General features: G+C 47.0%; 12 protein-coding genes across 12 annotated transcripts; 4 read left to right on the forward strand and 8 right to left on the reverse strand.

Moving 5' to 3' along the window:
* Positions 1-238: 238 nt before the first annotated feature.
* On the reverse strand, positions 239-1,310 carry BGW36DRAFT_297552 (RNA ligase/cyclic nucleotide phosphodiesterase; the record flags this gene model as incomplete). The annotated part of the gene is made up of 3 exons (XM_046211366.1): positions 239-843; positions 906-1,149; positions 1,209-1,310. 3 exons carry the CDS (start codon positions 1,308-1,310, stop codon positions 239-241), a joined length of 951 nt encoding a protein of 316 aa, XP_046070909.1.
* A 282-nt stretch (positions 1,311-1,592) lies between these two features.
* Positions 1,593-2,097, forward strand: BGW36DRAFT_427998 (putative NEDD8-like protein; the record flags this gene model as incomplete). The annotated part of the gene is made up of 4 exons (XM_046220485.1): positions 1,593-1,603; positions 1,689-1,743; positions 1,861-1,943; positions 2,010-2,097. The coding sequence occupies 4 exons, from the start codon at positions 1,593-1,595 to the stop codon at positions 2,095-2,097; spliced, it is 237 nt and encodes a 78-aa protein (XP_046070910.1).
* A 535-nt stretch (positions 2,098-2,632) lies between these two features.
* On the reverse strand, positions 2,633-3,682 carry BGW36DRAFT_427999 (putative RNA polymerase II transcription factor SIII subunit A; the record flags this gene model as incomplete). Its single annotated transcript, XM_046220486.1, has 3 exons — positions 2,633-3,433; positions 3,499-3,575; positions 3,625-3,682. The coding sequence occupies 3 exons, from the start codon at positions 3,680-3,682 to the stop codon at positions 2,633-2,635; spliced, it is 936 nt and encodes a 311-aa protein (XP_046070911.1).
* A 682-nt stretch (positions 3,683-4,364) lies between these two features.
* On the reverse strand, positions 4,365-6,337 carry BGW36DRAFT_428000 (FAD binding domain-containing protein; the record flags this gene model as incomplete). Its single annotated transcript, XM_046220487.1, has 4 exons — positions 4,365-5,837; positions 5,895-6,043; positions 6,096-6,176; positions 6,262-6,337. The coding sequence occupies 4 exons, from the start codon at positions 6,335-6,337 to the stop codon at positions 4,365-4,367; spliced, it is 1,779 nt and encodes a 592-aa protein (XP_046070912.1).
* A 164-nt stretch (positions 6,338-6,501) lies between these two features.
* On the reverse strand, positions 6,502-8,853 carry BGW36DRAFT_450961 (fungal-specific transcription factor domain-containing protein; the record flags this gene model as incomplete). Its single annotated transcript, XM_046221817.1, has 3 exons — positions 6,502-7,097; positions 7,121-8,671; positions 8,764-8,853. The coding sequence occupies 3 exons, from the start codon at positions 8,851-8,853 to the stop codon at positions 6,915-6,917; spliced, it is 1,824 nt and encodes a 607-aa protein (XP_046070913.1). The 3' UTR covers positions 6,502-6,914.
* Positions 8,854-11,114: 2,261 nt separating this feature from the next.
* On the forward strand, positions 11,115-12,159 carry BGW36DRAFT_297680 (Tho complex subunit 7-domain-containing protein; the record flags this gene model as incomplete). The annotated part of the gene is made up of 2 exons (XM_046211373.1): positions 11,115-11,151; positions 11,210-12,159. The coding sequence occupies 2 exons, from the start codon at positions 11,115-11,117 to the stop codon at positions 12,157-12,159; spliced, it is 987 nt and encodes a 328-aa protein (XP_046070914.1).
* A 179-nt stretch (positions 12,160-12,338) lies between these two features.
* BGW36DRAFT_296843 (putative tubulin-specific chaperone Rbl2) lies at positions 12,339-12,824 on the reverse strand (the record flags this gene model as incomplete). The annotated part of the gene is made up of 3 exons (XM_046211314.1): positions 12,339-12,440; positions 12,500-12,586; positions 12,651-12,824. 3 exons carry the CDS (start codon positions 12,822-12,824, stop codon positions 12,339-12,341), a joined length of 363 nt encoding a protein of 120 aa, XP_046070915.1.
* A 679-nt stretch (positions 12,825-13,503) lies between these two features.
* On the reverse strand, positions 13,504-14,571 carry BGW36DRAFT_179583 (uncharacterized protein). Its single transcript, XM_046209713.1, has one exon. It carries the CDS (start codon positions 14,332-14,334, stop codon positions 13,546-13,548), a length of 789 nt encoding a protein of 262 aa, XP_046070916.1. The 5' UTR covers positions 14,335-14,571; the 3' UTR covers positions 13,504-13,545.
* A 678-nt stretch (positions 14,572-15,249) lies between these two features.
* BGW36DRAFT_380009 (flotillin domain protein) lies at positions 15,250-17,248 on the forward strand. The gene is made up of 6 exons (XM_046216278.1): positions 15,250-15,317; positions 15,383-15,482; positions 15,536-15,854; positions 15,907-15,952; positions 16,008-16,525; positions 16,583-17,248. The coding sequence occupies exons 1-6, from the start codon at positions 15,313-15,315 to the stop codon at positions 16,951-16,953; spliced, it is 1,359 nt and encodes a 452-aa protein (XP_046070917.1). The 5' UTR covers positions 15,250-15,312; the 3' UTR covers positions 16,954-17,248.
* An 824-nt stretch (positions 17,249-18,072) lies between these two features.
* Positions 18,073-19,846, reverse strand: BGW36DRAFT_179646 (uncharacterized protein). The gene is made up of 2 exons (XM_046209714.1): positions 19,372-19,846; positions 18,073-19,313 (listed from the first exon to the last, which is right to left on the reverse strand). The coding sequence occupies exons 1-2, from the start codon at positions 19,436-19,438 to the stop codon at positions 18,259-18,261; spliced, it is 1,122 nt and encodes a 373-aa protein (XP_046070918.1). The 5' UTR covers positions 19,439-19,846; the 3' UTR covers positions 18,073-18,258.
* A 3,134-nt stretch (positions 19,847-22,980) lies between these two features.
* Positions 22,981-24,764, reverse strand: BGW36DRAFT_179650 (uncharacterized protein). The gene is made up of 4 exons (XM_046209715.1): positions 24,104-24,764; positions 23,883-24,051; positions 23,687-23,829; positions 22,981-23,611 (listed from the first exon to the last, which is right to left on the reverse strand). The coding sequence occupies exons 1-4, from the start codon at positions 24,291-24,293 to the stop codon at positions 23,199-23,201; spliced, it is 915 nt and encodes a 304-aa protein (XP_046070919.1). The 5' UTR covers positions 24,294-24,764; the 3' UTR covers positions 22,981-23,198.
* Positions 24,765-24,880: 116 nt separating this feature from the next.
* BGW36DRAFT_380019 (nucleoside phosphorylase domain-containing protein) lies at positions 24,881-27,097 on the forward strand. Its single transcript, XM_046216279.1, has 2 exons — positions 24,881-26,480; positions 26,562-27,097. The coding sequence occupies exons 1-2, from the start codon at positions 25,094-25,096 to the stop codon at positions 27,074-27,076; spliced, it is 1,902 nt and encodes a 633-aa protein (XP_046070920.1). The 5' UTR covers positions 24,881-25,093; the 3' UTR covers positions 27,077-27,097.
* Positions 27,098-27,815: the final 718 nt, after the last annotated feature.

A 27,815-nucleotide genomic window follows, 5' to 3' on the forward strand; every position in this document is an offset into this window, starting at 1 on the left:
GGACTTGTCGTTGAGTAGTGGAATCGTTAATTGTGTGTCTGCCGGGGGCTTATGCCCTACCCGAAAACGAGCTAGCCTCGATCAGGTGAATATTTAGTCACGTGACATAGTAATTGCCAAGACTTGGATGGAGCAACGTGATGATTGGTGTCCCTTACCCAATATCATTATGATTCATTAATAGTCAGGGTAAGTGCCACTGATTGACTGCTCTATCTACGGAAAGATATGGAAGATCCTATTCGTGTCCTTGTCCGAGTATAACGGTCTTGCCGCCACCATACCAGAGCCGACCCATGCGAAAGTCAAGCCCTTTTTCTTGCCCTATGGTCCATTCGCCGCCTTCTGGTATGCCAGAAGTCGAGGGCCAATATTGTGCTTCTAGTCTAGTATTGATTTCTTCGATTTTCTGAACCAGTCTTTTCGCCTTTACACCGTCAAACTTCCCCCCCTCATCCTGAAACCCATTCTGGTTAATGAAGCGTCCTATGGTGAGATGTGCTGATGGTACGGCATATCTCGAGGCTGGTTTCACTCCAGCAGCTTTTACTTGATCATAAACATCCCGTCGAAGATGGTGATAAGTAAAGGTGTCGTCGGTGGCGGTCTTGTCTGCGCCTTCGCCTGCAGCAGGCACAAAGCTGAGTGCCATTGCGGCTGCATCGTAACTGACCATTGGCTTGATCAGACGAGGTCGACGTTGTAGTGTGATATTCGCTATTTTTTCTGCTGCATTGTCCTTGAGTAATGTTGATACTAGTCTATCGACCTCTTGCTTGGTGACTGAATGCACCACTTCTAGTACAGTAATGTGCAAATTGTCCAGCGGCATAAACCACAAATCTGGATCATACGTAAGCCCGATTGCTAGTCCAAGCTGTGTGGGAGGGGGTTTCCCAACTAACCTGGAGCAACTTCGCGTAACTCTTGTTGGATATCCTGGATCATTTTCCGGATATACCCAGGTGGCCGACCCCAGAAAACAAGACAAAACCTCTCGTCAGTAAAGGTGGGATCTCTGTTTGGGCCTTCTAACTTTGCGAGAACCGGGTCTAGAGTCCATCCTGCAAAGTCTGGGTCTAGGATCTTAGCGTTTTGCATTTCATTCCGCGTCGTGCGGTGTGTTGTGTACCGCGCTTGGATTTGATGCTGTAATCATCTTTTAGTTAAAGGCAGAGAACCAAGTCATTTGTAAAACGGGAGCAAACTGGTTCATTATTCGCTGCTTCTATCAGGGGCTGGTAGGGGTTGTCGCTTTCAGAGACTGGAGTCGTTGCTCCTGATAAATCCTCGAACACGACGGCAGCCATTACGACGTAGGGGGAGAGTAAGAATATCAAATCTATACGAAGACAAAGAAAATAGCTTGGAAGTCAGAGAAGTAAACAAACCGAGACATAAAAGTCAGCGCCTAAAAACATGGAGGCGCGGCTGACTGCAAACGGGAGACCCCACTTCTGAGGTTCTTCCTACAATCAACACCATACGTTATCTACCATCCGCCTTTCCTCCAGGTTACAGACGTTCTCTAGTCTAGTCGGTGTTTTCGTACGATTTTCCTCATTTGTGCTCCAAATCCATACACAATCACAATGTTGATCAAGTAAGGAGACCTTTTCGAACCGGCGACCATGCATGAATGCGGGGAAACCAGCCACTTATCGGAGTATTTGCTAATGTAATTGCAGAGTGCGCACGTTGACCGGGAAGGAGATCGAGCTTGATATTGAGGCAGACTACAAGGTACGGCATCCCCTGCGGAAGTATACGATGCGAGGTCGAATAGCGAAGCAACGATAAAGGCGGCAATTTTATCGAAGATGTGACGAAATCACTGGCTGACAGAAGCACATCCGATAGGTCTCTAGAATAAAAGAACGAGTTGAGGAGAAAGAGGGTATTCCTCCTGTTCAGCAGCGCCTTATTTTCGGTGGAAAACAAATGTATGTCGTGTGAAACATCTATCTCTTTTGGCAAAAGGCAGCAACTTATTTCCATCTTTCTACCAGGGCCGACGACAAAACTGCCGCCGAATACAACCTTGAAGGAGGCGCCACACTACATTTGGTTCTCGCTTTACGTGGTGGTTCACAATAATTCAAGCTCATCCTCTCTCTCGAATTGCCTAGACCACATATACCATACCTCCGCATCATGATACTCCCTTTGGATCTGGGCCCATCTACGCAGATGCCGCTCCTTCGAGTGCGATATGACTCACGAACCCCTTGCTATACAGTTTTCAGATGAGACTTGTGTTAGAATTCAATGCATTATGACCGAAAGATCTTATGCATATATAATTCACAGCGTTTTCCGCGGTTTCTTCGTAGAAGGTTATTTGATACACAACACACTATTCTATGATACAAAATGTCGCTTGAGATGCAAGTCTAGAACACAGTTCGTGGATATCGTGAAAACGTAATTTAAGGATTCGCCCCAAAGAGAGTTACTTATACTCTCAAATATAATCCATAATGATTCTAAGAATCCCAAGCATTTTCCCATCACAGAGCACAGACTATAACGAAGAGAAGGGTATCTTGTACATCTTGCACAGAATGCAGGGTTTAATAAAAGCAATAAGTTAATATGAAAATTGTAAGATAAAGCTCACTGATGGAACGACTCAGGCCTTTCTCTTCTTCTGCTGAATGAATACGTTGGGTTGGCTTGAGATAGCACGCCGTTTGATGAGCGGTGGTGCCGGTGATGCTATTAACGGACGAGTTAATGAAGGTCTATCTGACGTTTGAGGACCAGTATTAACCCGTGCTGGTCGGTCTTCAGAAGGTCGTTTCGCTGACAAAACTGGACGGGAAGCAAGAGCTGTTTGGCTCTTAGCCGGAGACACCGTCGATCGAGAGACCAGTTGAACCGGTTGTGGACGACCTGGAGGTTTCGGGGAAATGTTCGATGTGGATGAGTTGTGACCTGTGACACCAGAAGCACTAGTCTTGGGAGCAGAAGCAGAACTTGGACGTTGTTGTGTGACTGTGGTAGGCTGTTTGTGTTGATCAACAAGCCACTGTGGAACGTGTCTTATCTGCGATGCACCACTGTTTAAACGGTGTGTTGGAACGGCAAGCACCCTATTCCTTTTGGTATGAAAGAGACCGCTTTTCTTCGGTTCTGTCCTGGTCGGGGCCCTCCGTCGTGGCTTCGGCAGGATGCTAGTGTCTCGTACAAAGACGGCCGCGTTACTAGCCTTGTCGGAATTGATCTTATCGACTGCTTGTTTCAGACGAAGGGCATCCTCATCGACTTCTCGTTGGACTCGTTCGACCAAATCGCTATAAATATCATACCAGCAGGCCGATTCCTCAGGTAATTCGTATTGGTCCCATTGAGGAACGTCTCGTTTGATGAAGTCGATCCATAGCTCTCGATCATCTTCCATGATATGTGGAGAGTTCCTTTCGATTTCTCGCTATGGAAGTTTGATCATCGATTAGCTCTAGCAAGTATGAGTCTTCTACGCGGTGTGGAACTTACCAACTGAGCTGGGCTTTCTATCTTAATTAGGAAGGGCCTGGCGAGTGGGTAGGGAATATTCCCGACATCCGTAAGACCTTTAAACATTAGCAAGTCTCCAAACCCCTATCAAGTAGTGGAACATACTTCGGGAATACTGTATGGCAATCCGAGTGCTCATTGCAAGTAGAGATCGCGCCGGCATATTGAATATCTCAGCCTTGAAAGCATGGAATATGTGGAGCGTTTCAAGACGGTTTAGTGTGCGAGCGAGTATATAGCGGACCTAATATGCGCAACATGGGAATGATTCGTATATAGTGCACAGAGAATAAAACTAGGCAGCAAAAGAAATCGATTATGCGGTCGTTGTACTTTGAAAGGATAAAGCTGTACGAAAGTGGTGAATGCGAAGCCTCGAAGCTCTGGGTGGGGTTCACGTGCTGATAAGATAGCGTGGTTGCTGATAAGACACGATAAGGCATTTCTAGACCCCTATATAAATTCAAGTCTGAAAACTACAAAGGCTTTTATCTGCATGCTAGTTTGATTTTTGTTTCCCAATTTTGTACACATGACTAATTTTTTTGAATTTTTGATTTATGCTTATTAGCTTAATTGTATAGACTAGTCTCTCTAGAAATGGCGTCAGCCGATTAACTCGAGGACATTTGAAAATGTTAGTGTAATAAATATATAATTGCGAGAATGGTAACCTGCTGATTATTTAGATGAAAATTTTATTTAATAGGCTAGCTGGCTGCATTCCTGGATTCATTCGAGGCCTTCTTGATAATAGATTTTTTTAGACAGTATTATTCATTTGTTCTCATATTTATTAGAAGATACCTACAAACTGACTGGAAGTTATAATACATATATGACAGTCACGGCAACTCTAAGCCAAGAATGGTTTGCATAACCCGTAAGAGTTTCTCGTGGCAAGTTTGTTCACTTTCTAGCACCTCACGTACTCTCCACGCAACGAAGCGATCTGGACGGATTAACACAGCGCCTGATTCTTCTACTCCACGGACTCTCGCCCAGTCGTGGTAGACATCCTCCCAATCCTGTCGGAAACCTATCGCATGAACATTGATCTTCACACTCAGGGTTTCTGAAATCTCTGTGGCTGCTGCTTTCCAATATTCCCCTCCGATTCCGGTGAACAACGTGAACTCGCCGTGACCGGCAAGATCATGCGTCGATATAGGGGAAACAGGAATGGCCTTATTGAGCCAGGCATGCGGCAATCTGCTCCCTGGATAGGTATTGGGTACATAGTCTAATACTTCATCCTTGCCCTCGGAAACATACGGTGCCGATTCATCAGAGTCATAAATTGCGGCACTCGCATAATGCTGACCCATTTCGATACCCAAACCGTGAAACTCATGAGCACTCTGAGCAATACCTTCTTGAAATTTCTTTCGGCGAGCCACACCCTGGGGGGTTGCGCTCTTAAATTCATCTTGAATGGCTAGTCGTTCTGCAAGGGACGGGTTTGTCTGTCCGAGTGAGTCGAAGATTCTGAAGTGATCTCGAAGTGCCTGGTTTGCGCGTGTTATGATTCCCAGGCCGACAGGTTGCCGCTCAGAGGAATACGTTGAAAGGAGCGAAGGGCTTGCATGTCCCTTTTCAACAAACGCTACCTTCCAGGCTAAGTTGTATGAGTCTTGAATGCACGTATTGGACCCGAGCCCATTCAATGGTGGATGTCTGTGAACGGCATCCCCGAGGCAAAAAATGTTCCCTTTGGAATATTCCTCTGCAACGGTCTCATTAATGAACCATTTGGACACATTCAAGATCTTAGCAGGCGTGTTGTCGCCTATGAACTCCTTGACTCTTTTCAAATATTCTTCATTGCTCGGTTGAATATTGGGGTCTGTTCCAGGTGCCGTAAAGAAAATAAACATCCATTCTTCCCATGGCTTGACCATACGTACAATAGACCACCATCCAAAATCAGGATGCTCGCGATCTGGCTGCATCACATAGTGCAGGTTTCCCTTCCGATGTTGCATAAGGTGTGAAAGATCTGCCTTTACAAGGATGTTGATTGCTAGACCTTGACCTGGTTTGACGTTCAAGGGCAACGAGAGCTGTTTAACAATGCGGCTACGAGCACCATCAGCGCCAAACAAGTATTTCGTTTGTATTTGGTACTTGGTATCCGCAAGATCATCCCGAACCGTGACGACAATCTTTCCACTACTCGGATCTTCGCTATATTGGAGAAAAGAAGTGTTGAAACGGGTTGTAAAGCCATGGTTGGTGGCATACTTAATCAGAGCTGGTTCGAGAAGAGTCTGAGGAAGGTCCACCGGAACGCAAGGGCTGGCATTGACATAATGACCCTGGATATTGTTAGCAGTGATAACCCCTCAGATTTGTTTGATTGAAGACAATGCTACCTTTCTGACAGGGTCATTTCCCCACGAATATATCCTCGCATACTCCTCGCCAGCCATGCTATGACACCAACGGGTATGTAGCATATGAGATTCTCCATCGGAAGCCAGGCTCTTAATTTCCTGCTCCAGTCCAATGTCTCGAAGGCATTCTATAAACATTGTTAGATCATGTGCAATGAATATACAGTAGCCGAGACAAACCTATCGCGGCCATATTGGTGATATGAGCACGAGGTGTATCTGCCGTACCCGACGCAGCACTGATCATAATACCTCTGAGACCTGAAAGTATCTGTCAGTAACAAATATTTCTCAGGCATATTTGAAGGTGATAGGTATGATATCTGGAGGAGATGGAAAACCGTACCATGAACAGTTAGGAAGCATGCCAAGCTTCCCCCAGCCGGTCCGGCGCCGACAATAAGGAATCCAGTCTCGATCATATTACTGACAGCGTATTTGAATCTATTTGGTTCGTAGTTATGTTTGAAAATAGACTTGGTAGTCGATGATATTTAATAAACCCAGGTTACCAAAATATATCCGAATATTGCTGAGGCAAAGAATATGATAGTCAATAACAACAACCAGTCACCAGCGAGTCCCTTTGCGGAGTATTTCCGATTTGGAGATCCATTGGTTGGGTTAATGATTTGGTAATGCTTCCTAAGCAGGCTCATAGGGTCTTTGGATATATCCGATTCTGGACCGGACTGTGCTTCAACGAATTATACAACAAAGCGACAGGGTCACTCCTTTCTTTCTCGTCATATGATAAACAACAACTCTCCTGTTATCACCTGTGAATTCGCAAATCACATGCAATCTGGTGTTGGGAAGCAGGAAGGCAGCGTAAATACTGTATATCCGTATATACCTTTTGCTATATCCGTCCTGCAGCACAAACTGGAAAGGGTCTTGGAATTACTCCGCATTATCATTTTCCAATTGCGGGGTAAGCCGAAAGCTTAAGCTTATTTTGTTACCAGAACTATAGTTTCACGGTATGGATAATTGCAACTATATCTCCAATCCATATCGTATTGTATCTGCTGCCCTATAATCAAGTCCCGTCAGGGCTTCTAGTAGCATAGCAAAGTCGGTTCTCGCGCGTGTCAACAGCGGAGCATCCGTTGTGGCCCCATTCACGGATTCATGGAGAACACCAACTAGGCTCGCACCAACCAGGCGAATTTTCTCAACCTACAGGTATTTTGTTAGCATACATTTCCTCGGTTTAGCTTTATGTTTTGAGGTGCAAGTACACATGACTCCCCGTTTATTTGCAGCGCCCAAAATGGCACACTATGGATAATCCGGAGCATATCATGAGCGACCTCCGCCCTTCTCACCATCAACATCCGGGAGTTTGATTTGTAAGGGGATTCAGCTTCAAGCACAGCCAGCTTTTGTAGGATTATCATGCGAAGGAAATGGAATGTGATATGAAGGTTGACTCTTTGGATTATCCCGGTTTTGTTTGACTGCTGATAGTCAACTTCGTTCTCGGCGAAACCGTCCACCTGAAGGTAGGGAGGCAAGTTGTCAAGGCAAGTGATGAAGCGGACATAGAGGGCATCCAGGGTGGGGCTTGAGGTTTCATTTGGCGACAAAGAATATGATTTTCGAGTGTTACGCGCATGTTCCTGTAATCGAATTTCGAGCAAAATATCTGACGCAACCTGCCATAATTTTATGCTAGCACTGAAGCCTGCGACAAAGTCCGGTCTGGAGGGGTCTATAGTAGCTGGGATCATTGATATCCCATCATCGATTTCTCCAATAGGGTATGCTGCCGTGATACCAGTTTCAAAGGACAGCTGGTGAATGGTTATTGGGCGGTTATCGAGGATGGCAGCCGACTTGTCTCCAATAAAGATAACCCAAAAGGCCCTCCTCCGTAACTCAGCTTCCAGTGGAGACAAGGACTCATATGAAGCTTCTTCATTCAATCGCATCACCTGTGCAAGGCGTGTAGCTTCACCAAAGACGTGCCATGCGTAGTTCGGCTTCCTTGTTGCGTGGAGACAATTATAATGATAGTAGCGGATTATCATTGAAGTGGCATTTGGGTACTCCAGGTCCGTTTCTAAGTAAATGTTCAAGCAGTTCCTCGAAGCTTTCAGAAAGATATCAGATACAATGCAGCCTTCGGCAAATATATCCGTAGGTAATCGAAAAGCGACTTCAGCGCAAAGAGCTGTAATTAGCGTAAAGGTGGATTCCGCCCAAACCTCTAGATTTTCAGAAATACTGGCGGATGCTGGGTCTGTCGAATGCCCTCCACTATGCAGTATTGGTATATCTCCAGCCAAGAAGGAGTCCAAGTTGTTGCGAAGATTTTGTTCGTGAACCAAAGGGGCCAATGGGAAAAGGTACTCAAAGTAGAGATCAAAACACCTTCTGACTAGTTCTTCGAGGGTGAGTGTCGGAAGAATACTTCCAATTTGTGCGGCCAAACTGGTCCACAGCTTAAATGTGGACGATAGCCCAGACGATTCTGGGTCCAATAGAGGGCTCTCAAGCACTGCAGGCTGTGCTGGTGAAATATCATCCAAGCCCTGTAGGGCATCGGTGTCCCACGTCGGATCCGATAAAGGAAGATCGGTAGCTGCGGCTTGGCTTGGTAGAGTCCTCGAAGCCGTCGCCGTAGTAGGAATAGGAGGAGGAGTAACGGGATACCGAGTCTTCGGCCCTCGTCTCTGGACGGGAAGATCAAATGTGCACCGAAGTCCCGCCGAGTCACACCTCGTGCATGACGAGTTGGCAAAATCGCACTAAGAAAACTTGCCGATCAACCGATTGATCCAGAAATAAGAAAGGGAAGAAAAAAGAATATGTGCTGCCTAGGTGTTCGGACATCACATACTTTAGCCTTCCGCCGACGGCACCTATCACAGGCCCTATTCGACGCGGTGGTTCCTGTCTTCCCACTCATGATTATTGCCGCGGGGGCCATTATGGTGCTCTTCATCACTCAGCCCTTTCTGCTGCCTTAGAGGGTGATCAGGGCGATTAAGCGGGCCCTTTTGGGTTAAATAGCCCAAAGGTGGACGCAGTTCACCAGTGTTCAGCCGTAGCGGTTGATGTCCGACATCTCTCCGTGCAGCACGGCCAATTACTCCACTTTGTACCTTTATTTGTCCGACCGACTCACTCGGGGTCTCAGTATATCAGGGAAGCACACGGGTCCAACTTCGTGTTTTAAGATAATGCTATCATTAATCTATCGCTATTATGAAGTACAAATCAGATCAGAATGCGAACTTTTTCGCTTGCACTATTTGTATGCCTATGTACTTCCAATTAGGTATTATTAGTAGTCGAAGTATGCAAGCGTTCATGGCTCATAACACCCAATATCACGCCGGAAAGATCATTAGAGAAACCAGAATTTTTAGTGGACATGAAAACCAGACGAGACATTAGCACGTATGCAGATACGCAGGGATAGGGATCGTCGCCGGATATACCAACGGCGCGGTCTTGACGAGAATTTCCGTTGTGTCAAGTCATGACAGACAGATTATACTATGAATTCGTAGGAGGTATGGCAACGTCTAATCCGCTTACCCATGGAGGTATATTCCGAGCATGAGAAGGCCCATTGCCCTCATACTCGGGCCCTCCAAACCCAGCGGCAGCGGCGTTTGCTGTGTCATTTGGTACGGCGTCCATTGGAGGACGGGCAGTGTTGGCTGGGCCGATGCCATGGGTTTGTAAATAGGCATTGTTTGTGACGTTGCCTTGGTTTGGGAAAAAGCTCTGGTTTAGGGCACCACAGGAAGTACATGTGAATTCAATTTTAAAGTTGGTGAGCACTAATTGAGCGGCTGCAGGATGGCCAGCTGATGCAGGGTGTTGATGATGTTGCGGTGGCGGTTGCGGTGGAGGCGGTCGATTCTGTGGCTGCGATTGGGTCTGGGGCTGCGATTGATTTTGAGATTTTGGATTTGGTTGTGGTGGAGGAGGCTGTATTTGTTGCGGAGGTTGAGGGTACGGTTGGGGAGGCGGTGGGAGGGAGTTGAGCTGTGGAACGGCCGAGAGCGAGGGCGGCTCTGGAGGACCTGGTTGCGCATGATGGGAAACACCAGCTAGAGACGGATCATGCTGCTGTGCATGTACAATGGCCGCCGACACATTTTCTGTGGGCGAGTCGTCATCTTGATCCATGCCGTCATCTTCCATCAATGCTGACGATAGGCCGTTCTCAGCCCAGCCACGGTCTTCACCGAGCGGATCAAAGGGCTCTTCGTTACTCATACGCGTAGCTACCCGGTGGTCTGGCTGCACTTGTGATGAGCTGCTTTCCTGGTCTGCGTGGGCTCTTGATAGCCGGGGCTGTAGTTTGGTCAATGCGCGTTGCGCTTGACGCATCGAAATATCGTAACCGTGATATCGTTTCACTGCATCGACAACATCCTGGCCCTTGATCTTATTCTTCATATCAAATAGCTTGGGAATCTCATTTAATAGAAAGCGGACATGTGAGGCTTCCGAGCGCGCTGGCGTCGACCCCGCGGAGCCCAGATTCCTCCGGCAGCTGTGCGTGTCTTGCAAGCTTGTGATGTGCGTCGCATTCTTGTTCGCCCGACACACGACGCGAAAGTAACAGTTGGAGGACGAGCGGCATCCGAGAACGACACTTTTCTTATTGCTACGCACGACTCGCAGATCCCAATGTTGGCGAACGGAGATATTGCGAATGGCGGATTTGAAGTCCTCGAGCGAGTCGAATCGTTGGCCCACGATGAGCCCCGACACCACCTCTGCCATATTAAACAACGCTCAATCGGGGCCAATCGTCCAGTTTATTGTAGGATTAACTATCATCCAAGAAGTGAGTTGAGTAAACATCCAGCAAAAGGTCGAGCGAGTTACCTTGGCTCCGTCCGCGATAAGCCTGAGGATGAGGACCTCCATACAGCGGGCCGACGCAGGAAAGACGAGCCGCCGGGGCAAGAAGATCCAATTTAAAGCGCTTTGAAGCGGTCCACGACGATTGCAGCGGGCACTCGAGAGCTGCGAACCTGCGCGACTGCGAGAAAGGAAAAGCGACCAGGCCAGGTTGGGGGTGGGGCGGGAGCTTAAACAAAGCCGCAAAACTGGAAGGTGCAAAGCGGCTCTGGCCAAGCCTCCTTCTTACATCAAATTGATAGTGACTACATTATCAAATTCTATTTACTACTCCAGCAACAACGGCCATTATTAGTATTCGCCATGGCATCGCACAGGCTATTGGACCAGGAAGAGGAAGGTGAGCATGGACTCCTCCATTGCGGGCTTCGTGCCAGCTGACCGTGCTGTCTGTGTAGATGCACTCCATAAATCCCGCCTCCTCAACGTCGAGGAAAAGCCATTCAAGCGCATTACAAAGCGGCTCCTCGCTCGCGAATCTCTCGTTTCTACGCCATTATCCCTGCCCCTCACACCACCCCCCGAGCCGGGTGCAGACCCTGCAGATGCAGATGCAGATGCAGATACTCGGCGGCAGAAGAAGCTTGATGAATGGCGGCAATTCAAGGAAGCCGTAACACTCGACTTTGCGGCCTTCGAGAGCAGCATCGCGCGGATCCAGTTTCTGTTGACGAACAATGAGAAAGAGAGAGAGCGATATGCGGCAGAGAAACTACGGATCCAGTCGACGGCGCAGGACGTGCGAGACAATACCGGCGAGCTTCGCGTACAGCTGGAAGCTGCACAGAAGACGCTGAACCTTCGGAAGGTGTATGATGACCTGACGGAGAAAATTACAAGTAACCGGCTTCTTCGTCCGCGGGAGGATCAAAAGGCGAATCTTGAAAAACTGGAGGTGGAAATTCAAGAGCTAGAAAAAGAGAGCAAGGAATACGCAAAGACGTGGTCTGAACGGCGCGAACAATTTGGCCGTATCGTTGAAGAAGGAATGCAGCTGCGTCGCTTGATTCGGGATGAAAAGGAAGAGGTCGAACGAAGGGAGGGCATGCAAGAGGGTGATGATGGCGATACGGGAGATGGGGAGGACGAATCGAAAGGTCGAACTAGCGGTGTCAACTCACCGCGACCAGACTCCGAGTCTCAAACAGGCGATGAGCATGTTCCCAGCAAACTACAGGTGGAGAGACTGCAAGCAGACACAATAGGCGCGGCCTCTCCATTGAGACAGTCTATGTCCGCCGCGGAGGATAAGCAAGAAGACGATATCAACATGCCTGATGAAGGAGAGGTTGACGAGCTTGAAGAGGGAGAGACTGACGAAAGGGAAGATAAGATGGATACCACCTGAAATGTTATATCATGCACACTACTTTCTATGTACACTTGGGTAAAACATGGGTTGGCGTTCATGGTGTTCTCTAAAGCATGATTGTTTCGGCTACCAGGCATTTGAGGATTTAGTATTACATTAATCTAGGTTAAGCATAGCTATTATTTCATCGACTGGTTTGAGAATAGAAAGCACAATTAAGCAATCTCACGAAGCGCTGTTTTTGCCTGAGATACCGCCTCTTTAGCAGCGGTCAGCTGCTCTACATTGCTCTCAGATCCTTTTTGACCCTCCTCGACCTGCACAAGAAAACGTGTTAGACAGCGGCTATGGATCCAAGAACTGTTCTATCACTCACAATGAGCCGTTCCAGCTTTGCAACAGCATCGGAAATCTTCTCCTTCAAGGTTGGGAGGATGGCTTTGGTTTCCTCCACGGCTTGCCGCTGTTTGTGTGAATGCATGTTAGAATATATCATCGCCATACCGGCAGCTCTAAAGTAGACTCACCTCTTGTTTCAGCAGGAACTCGCTATTGCCTTCATCATCGCCAGCAGCGCTCTCTGACTCAAGCTTTTGCAGACGTTTTGTCTGTTGCTCCAACTCTCGGTGATACGAAGCTTCTTCTTTGACAAGTCGGTGAACGGAAGAGGTCGCAATGGCAAGAGGAGCTGCCGGTGCCATATTGGTAATGTTTGGAAGATCTAACTGTGTATAGTCAGTGAGGTCGCATCGAGGAAGAGCAAACATTCATATATTAATGAATCAGCGAGTGGCCGAAGAAATATCGAACCTCTCATATCGACGCTTGATGATGTCATGCAATCTAACAATACAGGATGATAAGTGCAGCATATTTATTTTCCAGAACAAATGGATGTCAACAACTTGAATAACAGAGGTGCAACAAATCCGGGCACAAAAAGAGATGGCAGAGATCTATCATTCTGTGTGCAATCAATTTGTATGCGAGGAGGGGCGGTGCATGGCTCCAACAAGATAGATGAATACAACGAAAAGAGAATCATAGCCATATTAAAAAGAATCATGGAAACTTGCATATAGACGATCTTACCTTGCAGTATTTCTCAACTGGAATATCTGAATTGAGGCAAATTCTACTGAAAAAGAAGCAGACGCAGTCGATCTTTGCGGGGAGATGATAAATATGATAAATTAGTTTGCAAAACCCACTTCGCGGGGTGCATTGGCCAATCACCGCAACCGGAGCCGATCTGTCTTGATTTAATTAATATCATATGTTTATTTCCTCAAACTATGTGCGCGTTATATCTAGTGAATGATGCATTGCTCAAATAAACTCTTTCGAGCCAACAGAAGGATGTATTTCATACTCTGTCTGAGAAATGTGATATTTTAAAGCAATGAAAAATTCTCATATCTATCAACTTCCAACGTCAACCAACAAGCATACACCCGGTCCCTTGCGTGTTTCAAACAAACCCAGCTCATTTTCTACTCGCAAACAGACTTCCTTCCATTCGACACGCACCCTGACTAAGCCCCGCCGTAAAGGTTTGCTGAGGTCGACATCTTCATGTTTCTCGCGCCATCCCAGTTTGTGATCGGTGATGGTCGCTTCGGATGGAATTGTGCTGTTCAGCCATGACTTTGATTGCTTCTTCGGCTTGGATCGAAACCAGCCTGATGCCTTCTTCTCGCTTGGCGGTGGCGATGTTGGTTTGGAAGGTGCTGGTTCAGGCACCGGCTCAGGACTCTCGTTCTTTTCGACACGGTGGCCACTCATTTCCAAACGCATGCGCAAGCCTTTCCCCAGTTCCTCAATTACGGCAGGCTGTCTCCAGAACTCTATAGTATGCTCCTCGCCTTTCAAGCGAATGAGTTTGACAACATCGGTGGATGCGAAGCCCACGACTTCTGGTTCTTTCGGGGTGGAGTATGAATATTCAGAGCTAGATTGTTGTTGTTGTAGCGAGTCCACATTAGATGGTATCAGAAGAAAGACAGCGTTATAGATCCCCGAGGCCCCCTGGGCTGCAAGGAGAGGGTCGACATAAGTGGAAAGAATATTTCGAACGCGACTTAGGCGAGCGTCATCAAGTTGCTGAGGAAGGGTCTGCTGAGGAAGGGGCGACCTGGTTGGTGTTGAGCGGACGCTCTCTTCATAAGAAGGCACTGGGTCTTCAGCGTATTGAAATGGCGATTTCGACATCTTGTGAGGTACTTGACTAGGCACTTGACCCTGACGGGGGGTTTGGATACATAGAATTATTTTCCTGTGAGTTCGAAGTTGACTGCGAGGACCGAGAAGGCAGACTCATACACGAGGAAGCTACTTGGCGGCATAATCCCTACCATCTGTTCTCACGGGATCAGCCGGTAAGATTACAGTTAATGCGGTCGCAGTGAAGAAATCACAATGAGGGAATTCATACAAGTCTCAAAAGGAGGGATGCCGATTAACCGCTGCGCCCCGCGATAGTCTACTATTGGGTGCACTGCCCCTACGCCCGGCCGTGGCTCCATAGAGGGCGCCTGGTTGCCGAGAGCTTGAAGCTAGCCAACACAGCCGAAAGCCATGTAAGTATCACGTATCGGTCTCAAGGCAGAGCCGCATCGGGGGGGCCTTCCCTTCAGCGATCAATAGATTGCACAGCCAGCGGCTTCAACCACGGCGCTCAATCATCAGGGGGCCTTGCTACCCGTGCAGCCCGCAAAGAGCATGGCGTCCGGGGCTGGTTCTTTGATCCAGATTCCCGCTTGTTTTGATGCGTGCGAAGAGCTGGCAACCTGCAAGGCTGACCTGACCTGACATGACAAGACCAAGCGGGGAAGCATACAATAATTACAACAATAATACATGCGCTCTCTGGATACAGCGGTACGATGACAGTCACATGATGCGCGGCAGGCCAGTACCAAGTAACGCCCGACCGCGCTAGCCTCTTTGGGGGCGACTTCCTGCCTGCCAAGGTGGTCTGCCTCAGCCAATCACAGCGGCGGCTCTCCAAGTATAACATGGGCAGCTGCAGGCTTCGCAAGCTATAAAGGAGCTTGGTCTCGCCTCACTCTTCCTTGTACCTGCAGAGACTGCATCCCTATCCTCTCCTTGACCGTATACAGCTTTACACACAAACACACACACACACACACACACACACACACATAACGATTAGTATCACCCGTCACTATGAAGTATGCCTTGGTGCCGACTGAGAACCTTTGGTCTATGACTATGTACGACTGACAGCTACGCCTAGGTACCACATCGCTAACGCCAATGAATACCTGGTCGTGACAGGTGCCGGTATTCCGGACCTGCGCATCTGCAAAAAGGCCTTTGTGTACCCATGGCAGAAGGTAAGTCCGTCGCCTAGGAAGAAGCCGCGGCCGGTTTTGACATGTAATATCAGATTTCTCGGATCTCTGTTATGCCATTCGACTTTTCCCTGAACCTGCAGGCCATGACCGTCGAGAAGCTGCAGTTTGCTCTGCCAGCTGTTTTCACCATTGGCCCGGACAACGAGCTCGAAGCCCTGAAGAAATATGCGCTTCTCCTCTCAGGGACCGTCGATGGCGCTGGTCAACCTGTCGGGGAGGTGGCCCAGCCCACTCGACGTCATCACGTGCAGGATATCGTCAAGGGTATTATTGAGGGTGAAACCCGTGTGATTGTCTCCGGTATGACCATGGAGGAGATCTTTAAGGAGCGCCAAGTTTTCAAGGGCAAGGGTTTGTGGTTCTCCTCTGGTGTTCAACCAACATTATAGTAACGCCACTCTAGTGATCGAAAATGTCCAGAACGAGTTGCAGCAATTTGGCCTACGAATGTAAATACGCTTTTTACCCCGTTTGGGATTTGGACCGTATACTAATGATATACAGTTATAATGCCAACGTCAAAGAACTGCAAGACACTCCTGGAAGCGAATACTTTGCATTCCTCAGCCGAAAGGCTCATGAAGGTGCCCTCAATCAGGCTAAAATTGATGTTGCCGAGGCCCGCATGCGTGGTGAGATTGGTGAAGCAGAGAAGAAAGGTCGCACCAAGCAGGAAATTTCCAAGATCGACGCCGAAACAGCCGTCCTTGAAACTAAGCGCAAGGCTGAAAAGGCCAAAGCAGACTCTGAATTAACCAATCGCCAGACTGAACTGGAACGAGATATTAAATTGGCTAAAATTACCGCTCAACGCCAGACCGAAGTGAGAGATGCCGAGCTGCAGAAGGAGCTTGAGACCAAGCGAGCCCAGACCGAGTTGGAGCGTCTTCGTGCCACTGATGTCACGAAGAGTGTGATTGCACGTGAATCCGCACAGCAAAAGGCCGACGCTGCATTCTACACTGAACAAAAGGCTGCTGATGCAAGTTTCTACAGACAAAAGGTGGAATCCGATGCTGCATGTACGATACCACTAATCTTTGAATTTACTTCCAGGTTATGCTAATGATGCTATGCAGATTACAACAAGAAACGTGAAGCTGAAGGTATAATCGAAATGGCAAAGGCATACCGCGAAATGGTGGACACGCTCGGTGGCCCCCATGGCTTCCTTCAGTTCAGAATGATTGAAACTGGCGTGTACGAGAAACTAGCAAAGGCCAATGCCAGCGCTGTCCACGGCATGCAGCCCAAGATTACTACATGGAATACGGGCTCTGCTGCTGGTGAGGCAGATGCCTCTGCCCCTATCAGAAATATTATGCAGTCTCTTCCTCCGCTACTCAGCACCATCCATGAGCAGACTGGGATTGCACCACCAACCTGGCTGGCACAGATGCCTAACAATGACCTTGATTTGAAGAAGAAGGTGCCTGTCAATGGTAACTGAGACCGTTCTTATTGATTTCTGCTAAAGTCTAGGACTATTTCACCCTCTGATATTTGGAGGGGCTTTCTCTGTCACCCCACTATTACGTGTTTGCTGTGATATTATTTCCTGTGTACAGTTTGCTTTTGGCTAAGTTTACCTTGATACCACAGCGATTTCTTTCCCTATGTCTTTAGTTTAGAATGTTTGCGACAATCTTTCTATGTTTGCTTTACGTGGGTTCCATTAATACAAAGAAATCTGCTCAGCCCAACCGCTGTTTAAATACCCTCTTTGTGCGCTAAAAATGACAAATGAATCAATTGTCCAAGCTACTTAGTTCATCTCGTAAGTTATTAATAATTGTTGAACAACCAAGGAATCTGAATCTGTCAGATAGTTAGGTCGCGGACAAACCCTGTGGATGCTCTCTCCACACCCGAATTTGGAAAGGATGCTGGCCTCGACTTTGGGCTACACAATAAGTGAATCTGACTTCAATTTCGTTTGTTGTGCACACAAGCCTTTGACAATTTAGTTAATTCGTACATTGAATCATGTTAATAGCTATATCTTCATTCCCACTTGTCTAAACTACATCGGTTGTAGCTTGAGTAGATCAAACCCACTGCTCTGTGTAGAAAAGCCCGGTGTATACATATGTGTCATTAGGTTCAATAAGGTGGCTATACAATTCAATGGTTTCTTCTTTAACGGAGAAAAAGAGAATCAAGAGACGATTGAAGAATGACAGTGACCAAAATACTCTACTACGATCTTTTCGTTAGACTTTTGTGAAAAAGTGATATATGGTAAGACATTCAACAGACTATTATCCAGGTTTAAGTGCTCGCTATCGATATCCGTCGAGACAGATCCTGCTATCAGGGGTTCGTTAGGATCTAGATCTAGAGTCTTGGTCCGCGATGCAGGCCAATATCGCTGATTTGGCATACAAGGGTTAGTTGGGGGAACTGCCACAATTTTTATCACCTGCTGTTCCTTCCGCCATATACCCGTGATACGGGCAATCGCAAAAACTATTCGATGGCATAGTGTGGGCGATTTTATGACCGACTTGAGCGGATCCGCGGCGCTTGGAAAGTTTGATGAGTGAGCCGACTGAAGATAATGAAAGACGTTATACGTTGGTAGGACCGGAATATATCACAAAACTGGTATTATGCTTAGTTCCCCTTCTTCAAAGGTAATAGAACTGGGATCCAATATTATCCGCTACCCGATCAGACAACATTAAAAGAAGAAATCACTGAAAGGATTTGAGATATTCACGCAATATCGGACAATAATGACACATGATCTTCATTAGTGGACCGTTCGGGCTTTATTGACTGCAGTTAGCTGGCCTAGCTGGTCTTTTAGACGCTCATTATCCTGGAGGAACTGCTCCAGCCATCTGGCAGTACGGAAGAGAATCTCCTTCCGCGTGTGTGTGCGAATATTCAAGCCTGGGACGATGTCACACAGGTCAAGGAAGCCTTGGTGCAGCTGTTCTCGCCGTTTGCGTTCAGAATTGTTGTGGATTTGCCGTCGCTTCTCTGCACGTAGGTGAACCTTTTGAGCGGCCGTGCGGTCGTCATGTAGTGTCTTTGCTTGAATACCCCTTCCCAGCACAGTTATCTCCGCCCTTTTTTGTATATCATCTAGTCCATGACCGTGGGCAGCCTCGACAGACCCGCAGAGGCTCACCTGCTGGTGCATGATGTCACTGGCCCATTGTACTGTCTCGGAGGCTGTGATGCTCTCGATCCAGGCTAGCCACGTGTCAGTGGCCTTTGATTTACTGGCCTGAAGTGTTGGCGGAATAAACATGTTGGAATCGAAAGATGAGTCTGATCCCCATTGTAATTGCAAAGCTTCGGAATTTGTCGGTATTTCATTATCATCCGATGAGGTAGATGGTGTGTCTTCGAAAAGTCCAGGTCGGGTGTATTGCCCAGGAGAGACGGAAGATGATTGTAAACGAGATGAAGATTCAGTATCGGCATTGGAAGGAGTCTCTGAATGCTGGTCCTTTGTCGCCGGCCACTGCGGCCATTGATTGCTCTGACGGTAGGTGCTGTGTAGGGTCGCAGTGGCGACGCCTTTGCGGGGGAAATGAACGTATGAAGAGGATCGATTGTCGGCGAAGCATGTCTCAATGTTGTCGGACGAGTACCAGGCATACTGTGTCGAGGAGAGGCTGAATTCGTTAGTTCTTTCTGATGGCGGTAGATTTGTCCAGCAGCTTTGATTAACCCATGCAGGTATCGAGCCCCGGAACGGCTCGATATGTCTGGAGATTTCGCCTGCTGATGAGCCGGGGCTGAACCATATGTTTGGCGGGAGGAACGAGACTGGAAGATGATAACCCCATGACTCTACAGCACAAAGGTTAGTTCTTGAAATCCCTTTGTAGTCAATTCCTAAATTTCATACCTTGCATGTGTTTGTCGTCCCACGACATCATCGAATTATTCGATTGGTAGGATGTGAAGCTGGACATCGTGGCTAAGATGGCTAGAGTGTCTCTTTCAATACTAGGGCTTTAGGTACTTGAGAATTGATGATACCTTTTCCATTTTATCTACTGTTAAGCCTATTGATATAGGCAATTAAGCTGATTTAGATTAAGTGTTCAAAATATCAAGGGGGTCGGCTTATTCGAGCTAGAAATGATCATACTAGTTTATGTGTCCACATGGTGTGTAAATGATCTTTACTTGGGCAAGCGTGATTTAATCTCGACTTGGCATCTTTGCTGAGGCTGCTAGACCCGGAGCTTTCTTGCTGTGCTGTGAGTTCAGCCAGTGTGGAGTCGTGGAAATAATTCGTTATCGTGGCGGGTCAGCTGTAGATCAACCAATGCGCCACATGAAACTCTCTTGTAAGTTTAAAGCCTGAAATCTATCCAAATGATGGAGTACATGGTGACAGTACGCGCAGGAAGGAGGTTATCTTGAGTTTGGCTGTGGTCACGAATCTATCGATCTATGTGATGCTCGTTCGTTGGGGACAATAACATAGCCACACCGTATATTGGCGCCTTCTAAAAACAGAGTCCGCGTCATGTCACACAGGGGAGATTACAAGGTTGTGAGCTGGACTGGTCCGCGCACAGCTAGAACCCCCCCTCTTTCCCCCAAAAGAGAAGACAGAGTGCCAACAAGTCGTTGTTAGGTTGGAGGAGAGACAAGAGCGGCGTCAGTCTTCCGTAGTTGAGACACCGAAGATCCGAAGATCCTCCTTATTTTTGATTCATCGGGGCTCCTGACACCACGGGCCGTTAGCTGCTTCTCTCTCGGAATTGAGTTGCCGACAAGATGTGGCAAATAATTACAGCTTCAAGACCGGCCGGCCATAGCATCAAAGACTCAAAAATGCGAACTTCTAGCCTACATTAGCTCTACATGGAGATATGCAGATCGATCAGTTGTGTTAGATAACCAGGTCCAGACCTCATTTTGTTTTTCCAGCAAGCACCGATTCGCCAACCCGCAGTCAACCTATTCCCAATCAGGAAAGATTTTGTTTTGACTCGCATTTAATTTTACTGCCAGCTAAAATACGAACCAAATGTATTACCGCTACCAATAAGGGTAAACCCTCTTTTGGTAAAGCGTTTTTTAAGTCAACACTTAGTCTTCCTGAATGCTCTTATTTAGGCAAACGCCGATTTGATTGGCGGAGGTCTAGACCTTCCGAAAACAGTCTTTTCAGCCAATACATTAGTTCACATTGCTAGCCCGCCAACGCAAAGGAAAAAGTAGTCTGATTGATATGTATGAGTACGGTATTCAACAGTGGATATCCAAGTAAAAGTCTAAGCACGGGCGTCAACTTTGGCTTCGCCACTTGAAAGATAGAGATTGATAGGCCATATTCTTTAATTATCTCATCAAGATTTTCAGCATTGGGGCTGAAAAATGAGATTGAAGGTGAAAAAGAAAGTTTGAGGGGAATATAACTTTGACTTCATTTGCTAATGAAACATGTAACTCCTCACTCCTGCAGAGATATCACGACTACTGACCGTCAACTAAAAAGAAAGAGGAGAAAAGAAAAGAAAAGAAAAGAAAAGAAAAAGGACGGAAGCAAGCAATAGTTTAACTTTGAAAAGGGCGACGTTGGCATCTAGACAAATGAAATCTCGATGGGAAACTTGGCAGCCATCTTAGATTGGTTGGTTGGCGGAGAAATCTGTGCGTCAGGATCGCCCTCATTCCTGTCTGTGCCAGAACCCTCGCCATATACCTCTCAACAGTAATCAGCAATTAGTTCCAGAGTCCCTTCCGGTTGGGCAACGCTACGGCGAGATTTACAGCTAGAGCTAATCTGGCTAGGAAGATCGACACCTGGGAAATTAACAATAATTTGTTATTTCCTCGCCCGTTAAATAGACTCGAGCTAACATGTTACTTTAAGATCCGGCAGTGATTCATTCCCCTTTGTTGGATTTGATGTTGCTAATTGCCAGCTACTAGCCACACTGGACCTAAACCATAAGTAGAGAGTTCAGAAGAGGAATTCGTGAAAACCTGAATGCAGGGCGGCCCGACTCCTATAAAGTCTTTATTATACATGAAGATAATCAATCCACTCTCTCTTCGCGCCATGGCACCCGAACTCGCAGCAGAACCTATCGGAATAGAAATACATTCTTGCGCGCCGTAATGAACTTTGGGAGCGCAGGATGACAAAAGCCCATATGGAAGATTACTCAGGAGCCTAGTAGCGATTGACGGTCTCGAATCGGCATTTCAATTGGATACAGATTAGCAATGGTAACAACAACGGAACTCCTAAGGAAAACCACGAAAATGCCGTCATTTACATCCCCATTCCTCCTCCCTTACAAATAGCTATGTAAACAGCATAACCTCACACTGTCTGAGGTAGTTCAGTGACACCTCATATATGACCCAAACCTGGAGCATATGAAGGAAATAAATAGAATAATAGAAGGGGAGGATTGGGATTATATTGTGAGGAAAGTGTTCCGACCTAATTTCCCTATCCATTATGGGATTTATTATACGCACAAGAATAAAGACAGGATTTTCAATTAACTGCAGGCATGAGCCTTCCTCTGAATTTATAGTCGAGACCGTTTGGCCGTGTTTGAAGGTGTTTATTGTAATGGCTCGTCAGGTGTGTCGGTTGAATTTAAATGCTTTACTAGAATAAAAGAATACATTGCAGACTATGAACCGAAGAATAGAAAGAAGAATGCGACGGCTGCGCTACCGGCAGGCTTGATACATATTCAGCGAAGACGTCAAGCCCATTGCGCACCCCAACACGGTCTTTGGAATCGACGAGAACGCCATCGACATATGCCAAGAGGCAGATGAGGCAGTGGAAAGCCTGCAGAAGCTGTGATTAACTCTGGCACTCGGTTGAGGGCAGGTTGATAGAGTTTGCAAGGCAGCTCCCAGTCCCGTGTTGCATGGCGTAGCCCACATATAGAAGCCAGAATGTTCGGCACCAGTACCTTTCCTCCTCAGGATTCAAGGCACAGTATGTTTCTTCCCTGTCCAAGCCTACCAGCTAGCAGAGTGTCACAGACTCCCGTAGCAAGAGTGAAGTAGTCTGGTTCTTTAATTTGGTTCCATAGTAGAAGTGCAGAAACAGCGGTATGAGACGGCCTCGATAGTAGTGCTTTCGCGATAGTCATACATCGAACGGCAGCGCTCAGCTTGAGTGGCGAATTGGTCCGCAAGGCAGTTGCTTCTTCTGCATAAGGAAGACCGTTGTGGTTCCTTGGAGAGTTGTTGAGTTTTAGTTGCGCTCCACAGACTGCAAACACTAAGGCGCAAATTTCATAGTTATACAAACCTTGCTGGGCCATTGCGCTTAAACGAGCACCATTAACAACTGGCTATACCGGATACATTCGCTCATTATAGAGATGAACATAAGTAAGAACGTCATTTAAGGAGAAACTTCATCCCTGAATAGCAAGATCTAGACAGCGCGCTTTTAAGCTATAAATCAGAATATATATTCTAGATTTAATACTGAGGTCTATCCTTCAGAAATTAACCAGCGGCATCTTAATACAAAGCACATGTTAGATCTGATAGCAATCGAACTCAATGCTGGCGCCATTCCTTTGTATATTTGTGAGGGACTGATATTCTAGTATTTCTAGAGTTCTCAAGAAATCCAAGACCTGTACTGTTGATTGCCCTGTTTCGTGAGCATAGACGTCGCTCAAACACACGCAGAATGCTCTTAAGAAATCAGATGGTGCCACCAAAATCTTAATTATGATCTCGGTGGTCATAATTAAGATCTGACAAGACAAGCCCATCGTCATCCAAGCGCGACTGTCCTGTAGAAGAACTAAGCCAGGTAGGAACGTCTCGACCACTGCGATTCCAATCCTTTCCACTACCGTCACTCCTCCTTATTCCAATTCCGCGTAAAAAGGTATATTTCCAATCTTGTCTACGATCGGTGTTCCTCCTTCCACAGTCCTGTGACAGGGCATATACAAGTAGTAAGAATGCATATATAAGGATACAGCCTACTATACCGCCAATGACTATACCTGCGATCGCGCCACCACTGAGTGTATGGTGGACGGGACTGTTAGTTGGCGTTGTACCATCGGTCGAGCTGGTCGGATTGCTTATTTCGCTTGATGAAGTACTGCTGGGCCCCGTATTTGCGGCTAACCAAACATCTTTTTAGTTTTGATTCTTTATAGCGGGACGGAACATAAGAAGAAATTGAGAAGGACAAGTACCAGCTGTGTCACTCGTTCCTCCGCCGTTCGTTGGTGTTGCCAAAACCAGTATTTCAGTGGCAGTCGGGCCACATGTCCATGATGTGTAGCGCGACGAATCGCCAACGCCCGTTTCGCGAACATATGATACGCAATGGTCAGAACTAGACAGAATAACGTCAACGATTGAGTCTAGCATCGGAGAGGCCCTTCCCACCAGCGCTCAATCTGCGTAAAGACGCATACATCACTAGCTACACCCCCACAGTAAGGACTAGCGATGTTTGCGCAGGTCTGTGGTCTATTGCATGAAAGACTGTCGCAGCACCCCCAGTAGTAATTATAGAAGGAGCATGTCGATATTCCCGGGCATACGAGAGGAGAATCTGTGGTGATAAGTCGCCTGTTTCGTTCCTAGTTTGATCATGACAGACATACTAGGATCTCCGCTTACATACCCGCATGTCTGATCGGCAGTTCTTTTTTGTAGAAGATTGACATCGAAGATTGGAGCGGGTGTGATCAGTGGATCATAAATGGTTGAGTTGGGAAGGCCAAAAGCGGTTTGCGACAGGACAAAAGCGATAAGAAGAAGTGGTAAGCTGCTCCAACAGTGTTTACCCTCCATGCTTGCGCGTGCGAATGGAGCAGAGTTGCAATAACGACAAGGTGGTCTCAGGTAACGACAGAAAATATATTGCTGTAATTTCTGGAAGAAATTTGTAGTGGCAAATTAATTCCCCCGCGGCTGGGGCTGCCATGGCATCTTTTATAAAAGCGACATGGAGAGATTCTGGAGGTTAAGATAAGCGACGACCTGAAAGCCATGGTTCAAGAAAGCGGCCTAGATCAAATTGTCAAGGACAAAAAGCAAAAGCTGCTAGACATCGGCCTCAACAAACTTCGCCCCTTATGCAAGCCTCCTTCTTCACGCGACTTCCTAGATCTCGTGCAGCCGAACTAATATCTCGGACTCTCGCCACCAAAAAAAGCAATACAAGGAGCAATCACTCCGTACTCTTCACCACCCTATTTCACCTTAGTGAGTTTCTTATCAATGTACCACTAGATATTAGTTAGATGGTCTACTGGTTTGCCCGGCTGAAGACGATTATCGTCACCCTTTTTGTTAAGGCCGGCCCTTCCCGCACGTGTCAAGCCCTGGACTCGGATTACCTTCCGCTATTCAAGTTTCGCCCAGGATTTGTTTATTTCATGTGGCTGACGAGCCTCGCCATAATAGGAGATTTCGTCCACTTCGACGCTAGTTGAGGGTTCATGAGTAGTCGCGTGGACTGGCTGTTCCAAGCCACGCCTGCGAGAGGACCGCTGTTTCATGGATTTATATTCCCTTGTCATCCTCTAATGTGCATCCTTTGTGGAGGCAACCCTTGATTCTGTTCTACTTAGCGCTATCTTGCTCTCAAAATGTCGATCAAGAGTGTGCAAAGACTGAGCCGTAGCGACTTTCATGTCGCCATTGTGACCACACTCGACATTGAGACGCAGGCGATCGACAAGTTCATTGACGAGCGTTACGACGCCGCTGAGCTGCGCAAACTCAAGGGTGACCAGAATCATTATACCGTTGGTCGTATTGGGCGTCATAATGTTGTTTTGGTCAAGTTAGTTGGAAGAGGAACCCGAAATTCCGGGCCTTCGGCATCAACACTGACCTTAAGTTATACTGATATCCATCTCGTACTACTAGTGGGCATCTGCGCGGGAGTGCCCTTCCGCAACGGCACTGCGACATCGGCGACAGAGACGATTCTAGGAGATGTCATAATCAGCGATAGTATTGTCCAGATCGACGATGGAAAGCAACACCCTCACACGTATGAAAGAAGAACTGGCAGACGGGTGGAGCTCGGCATGCCAAACCAAGATATACGCAGTATACTTTCTTCAATCCAAGCAGGCATTCAGCCATTTCATGAAAAGATGCTGAACGAGGTAGCCCGCATCCAAAAAAAAGACAATGGTCGATGGGCGTACGTGGGTACGTCGGAAGATAGATTATTTAAGTCCTCATTCCAACACAAGCACTATCAAACTAAAGATGGCGATACCCCATGTGAATGTTTTCAAGGCAACAATACCTCCTGCTATTCAGCCATGAAGGAGAACTGCGAAAAGACGAAATGTGCTGGGACCTTGATACGCCGGACTCGGCTAGACCTCAAACCGGGTTACATTCCCACACCCGCCATTCACATTGGGACGGTTGGTTCTGCTAATACTGTGATGAGATCCGGGGAGCATCGTGACGAGCTCGTGGACAGAGAATTGAAAAACGGCGAGAATATCATCGCCCTCGAGATGGAGGGAGCCGGAATGTGGGAGGGCAAACCCTGTGTCATTATCAAAGGGGTGGCCGACTATGCCGATAGTCACAAGAATGACCGCTGGCATGATTATGCAGCTGCTACGGCGGCAGCCTGCGCAGCGGCCTTTTTGAGCGAGTGGATTCCGTTCGATTCGGATAGAGTAGAGCATTACCCCAGGTCACATTATTCCAAATCACCAAGAAGTAGTATCACCAGTCAACTGAATCGGGTTGAGTCATCCACTGAGCCGGAAGAAGAATCTTCAAAAGGAAGCCGAACGAATCGAGCTCCAGATATAGGATCGAAGAGTCTGATTGCAGCTTTACTTACCGCTCACCGCAAGATCTTCTACACTCTTACTAGCGAGCAAAAACACCTGAGGCCAAAGGTGAATGGCTACTGGGAACGATTGACTTTGGATTCATATCATGTATATCGGCAAATATTCCGAAACTGTCGTAACCCAGATACAGACAAAGTATCACGTAAGTAATATATTTCTGGAGTTAGATCTACTGCGTCTCCATTGCAGATATTAAGATTGCCTCTATCTAACTCGGGAACAGTTTCATCCTTGGTACAAGAATTTGACAATTCCGATGACCTTTCCCATACTACTATTCGCACGTACTGGGACAAAGTCATTCCTCCGAGCGCAAGACAGCCAAACAAAAAACTCCCCAGCTTATCAGAAGCCAATATCCTGGCCATTCTCTACATGTTGCATATATACTATACTCTAGGCGAAGAGCCGGAGCGCGAATTCGATGCACAAACATATGCACGCATCGCGCGTTTTGCAGACTGGGCTTTATGCAAGTGCCCATTGAAGTGTGGACGGGCATGGAATTTCACATCGAACATTGGTATCTGGAAGCGTCATTCGCCTCCGCGTGATATTAATGATCGATGTCTTGTGGACGAGCACCAGAACCTCGGTATCAGGAACCCAGGTCATAGAACTGCGTATAATGCCACTTTCAACGATTGGTCACATTGGAAACCAAACAGAGTCGGGTTGTTTGGAATAGCTAACCCAATAGCGATCAGCATCCAATCAAAAAGCAAACCATTGGAATGACTTTTGCTTATTAGTGATCAGTGTTACACTATTGTATGTTATATAGTTTCCATTTCTGATTAGATTTAGATTTAAAGCGATAAGATATATTATATATGGCCGATTCCCCCTCTCCCACTTCTTCTATATACTATCTTATGCATGGGTATCAGGAGGAGAACTCCTATCCCAACGTCTGTGGTCGTATACATTCGGTGTAGTTACTTCTTTAGGGTTTCTAGGTGCAGTACGGCTGTTCAACCTCAAGAATGGCGGGTTTAACTGGACTAACTACTGATAGTGGTTTACAAGACATTGGATGGTTGTGCATGTTGATTTTACTGGCTAATAAATATTCGAATTTCTGTACTATTTCATCAAACACCAAGCTTAGTAGCTTTGAGTGCAATTCAACGACACCTCGCTATTCATACATTCCCGATCACCTACCACATTCGGTTAGTGAGTGATTGGTCCGGCGGAGTTAGCCGCTTTATTTCTCATCGGAACCTCCGTTGCCCGGGGAGTTAATATGGATCGGACATCCGATCACCAATCGCAAACCATCGCAATTGGAGGTGTTGTAAGCATATCAATCCCCCAGACGCCATTAGCAATATAATAAAACATTTCAATGCGGTAGATCGCAATTTGAGGCTCTTTGATAGTTTATAAATCACACTTTCGGTATTCTGAACGAGAATGGCCTCATTATAGGTACTCTTGACGCCCACGAAGGCTTTCAAGACTCTATCGGAGG

The sequence above is a fragment of the Talaromyces proteolyticus genome, assembly GCF_021365285.1.
Source record: "Talaromyces proteolyticus strain PMI_201 chromosome Unknown BGW36scaffold_7, whole genome shotgun sequence".
Classification (NCBI taxonomy): Eukaryota; Fungi; Ascomycota; class Eurotiomycetes; order Eurotiales; family Trichocomaceae; genus Talaromyces; species Talaromyces proteolyticus.